The 11,936-nt window shown below is 42.5% G+C and overlaps 1 protein-coding gene across 4 annotated transcripts; it reads right to left on the bottom strand.

Annotated features, from left to right (window-relative positions):
- Positions 1-83: 83 nt before the first annotated feature.
- LOC127009674 (gem-associated protein 8-like) lies at positions 84-11,832 on the bottom strand. 4 transcript variants are annotated; one of them, XM_050882968.1, is made up of 4 exons: positions 11,684-11,832; positions 6,562-6,724; positions 1,513-1,884; positions 84-954 (listed from the first exon to the last, which is right to left on the bottom strand). In XM_050882968.1, the coding sequence occupies exons 2-4, from the start codon at positions 6,709-6,711 to the stop codon at positions 787-789; spliced, it is 690 nt and encodes a 229-aa protein (XP_050738925.1). In that variant the 5' UTR covers positions 6,712-6,724; positions 11,684-11,832; the 3' UTR covers positions 84-786. The 4 variants fall into 4 exon arrangements, with proteins under 4 accessions (XP_050738925.1, XP_050738924.1, XP_050738927.1 ...); XM_050882967.1 differs by lacking the exon at positions 11,684-11,832 and adding an exon at positions 7,101-7,240; XM_050882970.1 differs by lacking the exon at positions 11,684-11,832 and adding an exon at positions 7,101-7,240 and having other exon boundaries at positions 1,513-1,881.
- Between the last annotated feature and the right edge of the window lie 104 nt (positions 11,833-11,936).

The raw sequence follows: 11,936 nt of genomic DNA, 5'->3' as shown, positions 1-11,936 counted from the left end.
ATGCACATTTTTCATCATGTAATGTGTGTGTGTGTCACAGAGTTATATACCTAGAGCGCGCGAGCCAGACACTCGGATGCGGCAACCAGAAATACCTCGGCCGCCATCTTTGGGAGCCCAGTCGAGCCAACTCTGTGCTCCAGCCGGCAACTTCAAAGTGGAGGTAAGTGGTAGGTGGTGATGATGGTGGTGGTGGTGATGTTGTTGATGGTGGTGGTGGTGATGTTGTTGATGGTGGTGATGGTAATGTTGATGGTGGTGGTGGTGGTGATGTTGATGGTGGTGGTGGTGCTATAGTGGTGGTGATGGTGGTGCTATAGTAGTGGTGATGGTGGTGGTGGTGATGGTGGTGGTGGGTGGAGAGAGAGAGAGAGAGAGATGGACTAACGTGACATATGACATAACTCAGGTTTTATACTCTCTCTCTCTCTGTTTATGAAAACCACCACCACCACCACCACCACCACTATCATGTACCACCACCACCACCACCACTATCACGTACCACCACCACCACCACCACTATCACGTACCACCACCACCACCATCACGTACCACCACCACCACCACTATCATGTACCACCACCACCACCACCACTATCACGTACCACCACCACCACCACTATCACATACCACCACCACCACCACTATCACGTACCAACACCACCACCACCATCACGTACCACCACCACCACCACCATAATGGAATTTATATGCTTAGTCTATTGTGAATTCCCTGCAGAATTATAGACACTGCTGAAATTTAATTGGAGTATGACTGCAAGTTTAATTAAACATAACATTCAAGGGAATATTTGGCCAGTATTTGGGTTGATATATTGTGTTGTTGCGATCAAAAGATAGCTGTAGAGCAGTTTCCATTGCTTGTATCTTTGGAGATGCTTGACCATATAGTTCCTGCATTTCTCTGCTACGTATAACATCTGGGTGTTCCTGAAAAGAAAATAAACTTGGCATTAATCACAATCATGGGTACATGGTAGGGTTCTGTAAATTCAGTACAATGGCCTTGCGTCCAATGCAAGAATGTGGTCAGAGATAATGTTGCACTGGACGGAATTAACGTCAGACAGGACAAACAAAAGAAAATACGTGAAAAAAATATTGTTACACTCAGCCCTAGCTTTCTCAGACATCAGATTTCTCAAATAAAATCCAGGGTTAAGCAATTGTCAGACATATGCTCAGTCAAGTCCAGGAACCGAAACAGAATAGTAATAATAGCAGGAGATTTTTATTGTGGAGAAGTCTGGGAGACATTCAAGAGTGAAGGAAAGAGAATACTTGTGGTAAAAGATCACTGAAGATAACACAACATGATGATGCAGTGGGTGAAGACTGTTCAATATATTTATGTAAAGAGCTAAACGAGAGTTCAAAGCAAAGATTGGCAATGTATGAAGAAAAAATTCAGACAATCTTAAATGATATCCTGCCTATGATAGTGCTCCCTCCCTTAAATCTTTGGCATTCAAGAAATAAGCTTCTTACCTTGGGGTTTGGGTAAGGAGCTACCTCTTTGCTAGTCAATATATTCTCCTCTGAGAAGCTGAGGTTCCTCGGAGACTTTGTGTTCTTCCACTCCTCACGGTGCTTCTTACTTTGTTCCAAGAAGGCAAGGAAGTCCTCTGTCACTTCCATGTCTTCATTTGTATCTTGTATGTGCATACCCTGTCTCATTTGAGAATACAAGGATTCAGTATCACTTTGGTTCCCCTGAATTATACTTATACTCCTTTTTTTTCTTTTATTGTTCTTCTTTATTCTCTTCCTTTGTTTTTTCAGATATTTTTCCCTGAATGGATTCTTTGAAACATGTGACTGCTGCAACTTGCTGCTGAGAGGGTGATGCATCCCACTCTGCTGAAAAAAAAGAAGTTTTCAGTGGGCTCTCAATCAATCACATTAAGTGTACTTATTTTTATTCTACTTTTACTTCTGACTTTTTCTCTCTAAGAAATAAATGCTACAAAGTCTTCCTCTACATCAGGTTACTCTACTGCTGCAAGTGAAGGACTAATCAAAGTGGTTGTGTAACTGGCAAAAAATATGAATGAAAATCTTGAGGGTTGTAGATTTAGCAATATAGTCCAACACTGAATGAACATCACTACAAATTATAATGTTGTGAATGCCTCATATAAATAATATTAAGATGCTTCAGCTGCCAGATTGGCTGGGGACTCAGAGCAATACAGGACTCTGTCACGAAGGACTAGAATCCTTCTGAGGAGGGATGAGGTACGTCAGAGGTCTCGCTGAGGATGTTGAAAGTTGTCTCAATGAAAACAACCTTAGACATGAATTTTGAGCTGTGAAGAAGCTCTGCTCCAAATCCACATCTCAGATAAGTATGTCATACCTCGGTTAATCAGTTTAATTCATTCCGGAATTTTGTTTGCACACTAAAACACTCGTAAACCAAAATGAATTTCCCCATTGAAATTAATGTAAATCCCATTAATGCGTCCCATGTGAAAGAGTGAAAATGCTGGCAGAGTAGAAAGTCGAGTGCAGCAGGGCCGTGGGAGAGGGGGAGGCAGGAGTCAGAAATACAAAAGAGCAGTCAGCATGAAAATATCGATAGAAGATAGAAAGAGAGGCAACATGGTGGCAGAATATTAGAGGTAGAAGACTGTCAGTAAGAGGGGAGTTGATGAGATGAAAAGTCTTAGACTCTATCCAAGAGAGCTGTGTGTGTAGATAGCCCCCAACACACATGAGATGCATACTCCATACAAGGGTGGATAAGGCCATATGGACACCATCTGTGAGGGGGAAAAGAACTGGTGGACATGATACAGAACGGCCAACCTTGAGGAAGTTGATTTAGTGAGAGAGGAGTTTTTTTATATTTTTATTTATTTATTTATTTTTTTGAAGTACGTACTGCCTATAGCGCCGGTAGGCTGTCTTGAGGGGCTTCTTCGACGGCCCCAGCTTATCTGTGGCACAGGCTGATTTTATTTATAGCGGCTACCATGATGTATGACTCTTGCTTGGCCCATGCTGCCCCCGGTGCTGCTGTTGACCGAAGTCGCTGAAGTTAGGGTTGACTGAAGGTCTGGGCAGCATGTGAGTAATCTTCCGCCACTCGACAATAGTTTGAAAAATCAATGTGTTTTAGTGAGACTCGAACCTAGTCCACTCTAGGTTCTCAGGTTCACCTCACCCGCACACTGACCACTTGGCCACTGCCTCCCCATATGAAGTTTCCAATTGAGATTTGAGTCAAGGATAGACCGAGGATGCTTATTGTAGAAGGTGACAGCTGAGTGTTATTGAAGAACAGTGGACAGGTGCTTAGAAGATTGTGTCGAGTTGACAGGTGGGGAAATTGAGTTTTTGAGGTGTTACAAGACACCAAGTTCTTCTGACCCCAATTGAAATGATAATAAGGTCTGAGGTTAAGTTTTCTGCAGCATCCAGCCTGGAATCATGTAGTTCCTGTTGGGAGGGTCTTCTATCAAAAGATGTTGAGTAATGGAGAGTAGAGTCATCGGGGTAAGAATGGATAGGACAGTTTGTTTTGGAAAGAAAATCATTAATGAACAACAGAGAGTGGGAGATAGAATAGAGCCCTGCAGGACACCACTGTTGACAGGTTTAGGGGAAGGACAGTGATTGCCTACCACAGCCAAGATAAGTCGGCCAGAAAGGAAACTGGAGATGAAAATACAAAGAGAGGGATAGAATCCAAAGGAGGGTACTTTGAAAGGCAAAGATTTGTGCCAGACTCTGTCAAAAGCTTTCAAGATGTCTAAGGCAACAGCAAAAGTTTCACTGAAACAGCTAAAAGAGGATGACCAGGAGTCAGTCAAGAAAGTAAGATCACCAGTAGAATGCCCCTTGCAGAGCCCATACTGCCAATCTGATAGAAGGTCAGAAGTGGACAGATGCTTAAGAATCTTCTGTTTAAGGATTGATTCAAAAGCTTTAGAAAGACAAGAAAGTAAAGTTACAGGACAGTAGTTTGAGGGACTGGAATGGTCACCCTTCTTAGGCACAGGCTGTATGTAGGCGAACTTCCAGCAGGAAGGAAAGGTAGATGTTGAAAGGCAGAGACGAAAGAGTTCGACAAGGCAGGGTTTCATCATGGAAACACAGTTTTTAAGGACAATAGGAGGCACTCCATCAGGTCTATAAGACTTCTGAGGATTGAGGCTAGAGAGAGCATAGAAAACTACCTGCTATTAAGATTCTTAAACATCTTAATAGCAGGCATAGTGGACTCAGAGAGGGGGAATGAGTAGGAGGTGGCTGAATTGGCTAGGTGCCTGAATTGTCCAAAGTGGAGTTTTTAGAAAAAGTTTGAGTGAAGAGCTCAGCCTTAGAGATAGATGTGACGGAAGGGCTGCCGTCAGGATTAAGGAGAGGAGGGAAATATGAAGCAGTGAAATTGCTAAAGATATTTTTGGCTAGGTGCCAGAAGTCTCTGCAAGAATTAGAAAAAGCAAGGTTTTGACATTTACTATTGATGAAATTGTTTTTTATAAGTTGTAGAATAGATTTGGCACGATTCCGGGGGGAAATGTAATGATCATGATCAGCAGGAGAGGTGTGTCGCTTTGGTACCAAGTGTCTTCACAGGATCATGTGGTATCGCCGGAATGACGTGTGACCCCTCCCGGACATCAATCCTGCTCACAGGGTTGTTTCTGTACGAGATAACCCTGAGTGGAGGAGTCTAAGGGGGCACCCATGTAACTCATGGGTGGGACAAGTCAACTGTTTCTGCTAGGAGGGTCTTGAGATGGATGGGGTAGCTGCATGGGAGCTTGCTCTGGAAGACCATCGGGAATGGAGGCAATGAATAAGTGAAGCGACAACCCCCCGGGCATATGCTCCCCACTAGTAGTACAGGTTGAGAATCCTTTATCCGAAATTCCAAAATCTGAAAAACTCCAAAATCCGAAAGTGTTTCGAATGCTGACATGCCGCGTTTTTTTTTCCCCCCTCCACCTCATGGGTGGGGACACGGGTTATATGGAGACTGTCAGGGTCAAGGGTGTACATCCCTCTGAGGAGGGAGCACAGACCCTTGCCAGGTTACAGCTCATGAAAGGGAGGAAAGGATGCTCACAGATCAACTCTATTGGCTGACGTCAGCCTAGCTGACCAGGTCGGTCTTTCGACGAGGACTGGCATGTCTCTTTGTACAAGTATACTTTATACAAGTACAAGCCTGAATAAACACTAGTACCTGAAGGTGAAGTGCAATCATCTCCCAAATAATATTATTTACTCTATGACCCTAAATGCAATGGTGCTACATGAAAAAACACAAAAATCATAATATTAATCAATAGGAAATAACAAGGAACATTTCACATTTTTATTGTATAATTATTAATGTTTATCATTCTCCCCCTCACTCACTACGTCCAATCAAACTTGATGATGACTTTTCCTCCATGCATTACCAGTAAAGATCACGTAGCGCTAAATTGTACATATAATATGTCACTGTATTAAGTTACATGAAGACAAAGAATGTTGAATGAGTACTGGTAAGAAGTACAAAAGATTGAAGAATGAATAAAAAGGAAAAAAAGAAAAGTACAAGGTACATACAGAACCATGAATATTAGTACGTATTAGTGGAGAAACGGAGCCCAAGGTAAAGGGCTAAGATTCCTTAAAGCACACTACTCCCATTGGACTCCAGCCCCCATCTCCAAAGCTTTAAAGGGTATGGTCAGTGATGGGATTCAGCCGGTTTGCACCGGTTCGCAAGAACCCGTTCTTGGAATTTCTTTAATCCCGAGAACCGGTTGTTACTGTTAGCTTAAATCAGGGGTTCTCGATTTTTCCCCCATGAACACCTTTTACTTATAACTTATTTTGGTAAATCCCTCATAGAGAGAACCTGTTCTTAAAAAAATTGAATCCCACCATTGGGTATGGTATAACTGGGGTTTCATCCATGAAAAAACTTTCAGAAAGCTTTGTAAACATCACAATCCAGGCTTGATTATTCTTGGTTTTCTCTTTTCACTGTCCAACAAAATTTAATTATTTTATGCCTATTATTTAGGTATGTACTTCATCCCTTTTTTCTAACAGTGGTTTTGGCAATGATAAGAAAATGTAAGTCCCCTAGTAAAATATAATATTCTGGACCACCTTTGTCCACTTGGTACTCACTTGGGTATCTAATATTCAGGAAATGCCTGCATCATATTTAGTAATGGTAAAGTTGGGAGCATTCACTTAACCCGGTAGCAGCGGGGATCAAGTTTCTCAATGGTCCCCACAAGTGAGAAAAATGAGAAAAAATCACCCCTCACACAAACCATTTCATAATATATATCAGAGCATTTGTGATCAGATTATGTATCATCTATTTTTTGGGGTTTAAATCATGGCACAAATTTGGCCCGTTGCTGCTACACGGTAAAGCCACAAATTTGGCCCGTCGCTGCTACCGGGTTAAGATAAACGTGGCCTTGGTGCTCATATCCATCACATTGGCACATAGTTTCATAGCTGGCTGTGCAACCACTTCATCAGGGAACTATTATAATGAATTTTACTTACCATGGTGGTCAGTGTTGCCCTAGTCTGCATAGCAACATATCTTCCCCTCATAACAGCATCTTGATGTCCTGCATTCATCAGCATGTTGTAATGTTGCCAGAAATAAGAAAAGCGACTGTCATTATGCCAAGGAGATGCATGAGCTTCCATCTTGAAGGTTTATCTGAAGGAGAAGGTGGAACATGGTGGAATATCGTATTTTGGAGGCGCGTAGTGATTCTCAATAATTACCGTCAAAACCCCGTCGTAAGTGCTAGAAATGTTGTAATTACCACCACACCGTGCCCTAAACGCGCACCCGCTAAGAGCCGCTATTCCTTAAATTTACCACAACTGCCTGAGTGGGTGGTGGCAGCAACCTCAGTTTGAGGTCAGACTAGACAAAGTTTGGGCTAGTCAAGAATTGAAATATAATCACAAGGAACGAATAATCCACCACACACTGCCACAAGTTGTTAATGTAGATCTGGAGTCACAGGCGTAAACCTCTTCCAGGAGGTCTTCTGTAAGTATCTGTAAGTTGACATAGAGGCACCTACCGCCACATGGAACAAGCGCCGCTTGTTTCATTGTTTACACTTGGTCTTGATCTTGATCTTGATGTCACAAGTGGTGTTTACTGTTTAGCAAGCCCAACGTGCATACGCGTCGCTAGTAGAATCCTTTGGTAGTCCCTTTATAGAAATCTCTATCAAGGGACTCTAGTCGCTAGTATTTCCTGCAATCACAGGCGCTGACGCATATTCGCGTCGCTAGTACTGTACGGGTTAATGTAGAAGGATGTACAGCCTTAATGTAGAGCGTCTCAGATGTGATCAAAACTCACTACGAGAAAATAGAAGGAAGTATCGGGGCAGGAAGGAGAAAAACTTACCCATGCGCAAATAAGAGTCTTTATTTGACTCGACGTCAACCAACCTCATATATGTATGTCACTGTCAGAGGTATATTAGCCAGTAGATGGAGAAAGTGCAACATACAGATCAGGCACCAATTACTGAAATCGAGGGGTTGGTTAAATGTTTTTAGGGAGAAATGGTTGTGGAGTGGTAAATTATGTCTTGATCACCAGAGATGAAAAAAACTGCTAAAAAGAATGGAATAAATAATAGAAGATATATATATATATATATATATATATATATATATATATATATATATATATATATATATATATATATATATATATATATATATATATATATATATATATATATATATTTTTACAGCAAAGGAGACAGTCCAAGGGCACAAAAAAAGTAAACATCAACAAAAAAAGCCCGCTACTCGCTGCTCCTAAAAAGAATCCAAAGAGGCGGCCGAAAGATAGGTCAGCTTCGGGAGGAGAGGTGTCCTGATACCCTCCTCTTGAAAGAGTTCAAGTCGTAGGCAGGAGGAAATACAGATGAAGGAAGATTTTTCCAGAGTTTACCAGCGTGAGGGATGAAAGAGTGAAGATGCTGGTTAACTCTTACATAAGGGGTTTGGACAGTATAGAGATGAGCATGAGTAGAAAGTCGAGTGCAGCGGGGCCGCGGGAGGGGGGGGAGGCATGCAGTTAGCAAGTTCAGAAGAGCAGTCAGCGTGGAAATATCGATAGAAGATAGAGAGGCAACATTGCGGCGGAATTTAAGAGGTAGAAGACAATCAGTATGAGGAGGAGAGCTGATGAGACGAAGAGCCTTAGCCTCCACTCTGTCCAGAAGAGCTGTGTGAGTGGAGCCCCCCCACACATGAGATGCATACTCCATACAAGGGCTGACAAGGCCCCTGTATATGGACAGCAACTGTGCAGGGGAGAAGAACTGGCGGAGACGGTACAGAACGCCCAGCCTCGAGGAAGCTGATTTAGTAAGAGATGAGATATGAAGTTTCCAGTTGAGATTTTGAGTTAAGGATAGACCGAGGATGTTTAATGTTGAGGAAGGTGATAGCTGGGTGTTGTCAAAGAATAGGGGATAGTTGTTTGGAAGATTGTGTCGAGTGGATAGGTGGAGAAACTGTGTTTTTGAGGCGTTGAAGGACACCAGGTTCTTCTTGCCCCAATCGGAAATAATAGTAAGGTCTGAGGCTAAGCGTTCTGCAGCCTCCAGCCTTGAGTCGTTAAGTTCCTGAAGGGTGGGTCTTCTATTAAAAGAAGTTGAATAATGCAGAGTGGAATCATCGGCGTAGGAATGGATAGGACAGTTCGTTTTGGAAAGAAGATCATCAATGAACAACAGAAAAAGAGTGGGAGATAGGACAGAACCCTGTGGGACACCACTGTTAATAGATTTAGGGGAAGAACAGTGACCGTCTACCACGGCAGAAATAGAACGGTCAGAAAGGAAACTGGAGATAAAGGTACAGAGAGAAGGATAGATCCGTAGGAGGGTAGTTTAGAAAGCAAAGATTTGTGCCAGACCCTATCAAAAGCTTTTGATATGTCCAGCGCAATAGCAAAAGTTTCACCGAAACGGCTAAGAGAGGATGACCAAGAGTCAGTTAAGAAGGCTAGGAGATCACCAGAAGAACGCCCCTTGCGGAACCCATACTGGCGATCAGATAGAAGGTCAGAAGTGGAAAGGTGCTTTTGAATCTTCCGGTTAAGGATTGATTCAAAAGCTTTAGATAGACAAGAAAGTAAAGCAATAGGACGGTAGTTTGAGGGATTGGAGCGGTCACCCTTCTTAGGTACAGGCTGTATGAAGGCATACTTCCAGCAAGAAGGAAAGGTAGATGTTGACAGGCAGAGGCGAAAGAGTTTGACCAGGCAGGGTGACAGCACGGAGGCACAGTTTTTAAGGACAATAGGAGGCACTCCATCAGGTCCATAAGCCTTCTGAGGATTGAGGCCAGAGAGGGCATAGAAAACATCATTTTGAAGAATCTTTATAACAGGCATAAAGGAGTCAGAGTGGGGATGAGTAGAAGGAATATGCCCAGAATCGTCCAGGGTGGAGTTTTAAGGAAAAGTTTGAGAGAAGAGTTCAGCCTTAGAGATAGATGAGACGGCAGTGTTGCCGTCAGGACTGAGGAGTGGAGGGAAAGATGAAGAAGTGAAGTTGGAGGAGATGTTTTTGGCTAGATGCCAGAAGTCACGGGAAGAGTTAGAGAAAGCAAGGTTTTGGCATTTTCTATTAATGAAAGAATTTTTGGTTAGTCGGAGAATAGATTTGGCACGATTTCGGGCAGAAATGTAAAGTTCATAATTAGTATTAGTTTGAAGGCTCTGGTACCTTTTGTGAGCTACCTCTCTATCATTGACAGCACGAGAACAAGCGTGATTAAACCAAGGCTTTTTAGCGTGAGGAGTAGAGAAAGAACGAGGAATGTATGCCTCCATTCCAGAGACAATCACCTCTGTGATGCGCTGAGCACACACAGAGGGGTCTCTATCCTGGAAGCAATAATCATTCCACGGGAAATCGGAAAAGTACATCCTCAGGTCGTCCCACCGAGCTGAGGCAAAATGCCAGAAGCATCGCCTCTTCGGTGGGTCCAGAGGGTGTACAGGAGCGATAGGACAGGATGCAGAAATAAGATTGTGATCGGAGGAGCCCAACGGAGAGAACAGTTTGACAGAATAAGCAGAAGGGTTTGAGGTAAGGAAGAGGTCTAGAATGTTGGGCCGATCTCCAAGACGGTCGGGAATACGTGTAGGGTGCTGGACCAACTGCTCTAGGTCGTTGAGGATAGCAAAGTTGTAGGCTTGTTCACCAGGATGGTCAGTGAAAGAGGATGAAAGCCAAAGCTGGTGGTGAACATTGAAATCTCCTAGGATGGAGATTTCAGCGAAGGGAGAGTGGGTCAAGATGTGCTCCACTTTAGAATTCAAATAGTCAAAGAATTTTACATAGTTGGTAGAGTTAGGTGAGAGATAAACAGCACAGATGTATTTAGTAATAGAATGACAGTGAAGTCTTAACCAGATGGTGGAAATTTCAGAAGAGTCAAGGTCGTGGGCACGAGAGAAAGTGATGTCGTTGCGCACGTAGGCGCAACATCCAGCTTTGGATTGAAATTTAGGATAGAGATAGTAGGAGGGAACAGAGTAGAGATTGCTGTCAGTAGCCTCAGAAACCCGTGTTTCGGTAAGGAAGAGAAGGTGAGGTTTAGAGGAGGAGAGATGATGTTCCACAGAATGAAAATTAGAGCGAAGACCGCGAATGTTGCAGAAATTGAGAAAAAAGAGGTTCCAGGAGTTATCAAGACACCTCTCGGGTCGGCAGCCAGAAAGGGAGTCCTCCCTGGGGAATTTGGTCCCCAGGCGGGGACTCCGAGGCTTGGTGTATGTGCGCCATTTTGAAATTTTAATTTTGGGAAAAGGTGTATATGTTGTGTGAATGGAGCGTGGTGTGGATAAAGAGAGGATCTGTCTTTAGAGAGCATGCTGAACTACTCTCCGGTGTTGGTGAGACAATAGGGATATATATATATATATATATATATATATATATATATATATATATATATATATATATATATATATATATATATATTATTCTCATTCTCTCTCTCTCTCTCTCTCTCTCTCTCTCTCTCTCTCTCTCTCTCTCTCTCTCTCTCTTCGTTCTTTTCTTTTATCCCGAGTCGATTCATCCCATGGGCACTAATTTTCCTGACAACGTTAATTTTCATATTCTCATTCTTATTTTCTCATTCTCATTATATATATATATATATATATATATATATATATATATATATATATATATATATATATATATATATATATATATATATATATATATATATATATATATGTATAATGGGAATTAGAGAATAAGAATGAGAGAATGAGAATGAGGAAATAAGAATGAGAGAATGAGAATTAAAACGTTGTCATGAAAACGAGTGTCCGTGGGTTGAATCGACTCTGTAAATTGCCCAGGTTTACACTCTTAATTTACATGTTTTGCAAAATAACTATATGTTCATTGTACTTCTGATAGTATTTAAAGACCTCTACATTCCAATAATGTGACCTGTTTGTGTGTAAAAGCCATGGGAGATGAATTACAGATGATTTCCTTGAAATTTCCACTAAGGAATCATTCGCATTCTTTTGTGTCGCTCTTTTCCAAGCTCAGTTTTCTCGCCTCCTATATAATGTTTCACCACAAATATCATTTTGTATTACCGATGAAGCGTTATGCTGCCATCCCCGCCTCTGTGGGCGCAACCAAAGGCAGAGCAAACTGGCATGAAGGCAAAATGTTGAGGTGTGTGGATGTCACGCGTCCGGCCAGCCGCAGCCTGGCAATGTTATGGGTCTCAAGGGGGGCAGAGCAAAGCCCAGGCCAAGACTGCTTCACTTCTGACTCTCCAACGGGTCACCTGATGTACAGCAAGAGAGAGAGAGAGAGAGAGAGAGAGACAGAGACGTCATACCC

This window comes from Eriocheir sinensis, chromosome 41 (assembly GCF_024679095.1).
Source record: "Eriocheir sinensis breed Jianghai 21 chromosome 41, ASM2467909v1, whole genome shotgun sequence".
Lineage (NCBI taxonomy): Eukaryota > Metazoa > Arthropoda > Malacostraca > Decapoda > Varunidae > Eriocheir > Eriocheir sinensis.
The sequence above is the reverse complement of the archived record's forward strand: the minus strand, read 5'-3'. Positions and strand labels throughout refer to the sequence as shown.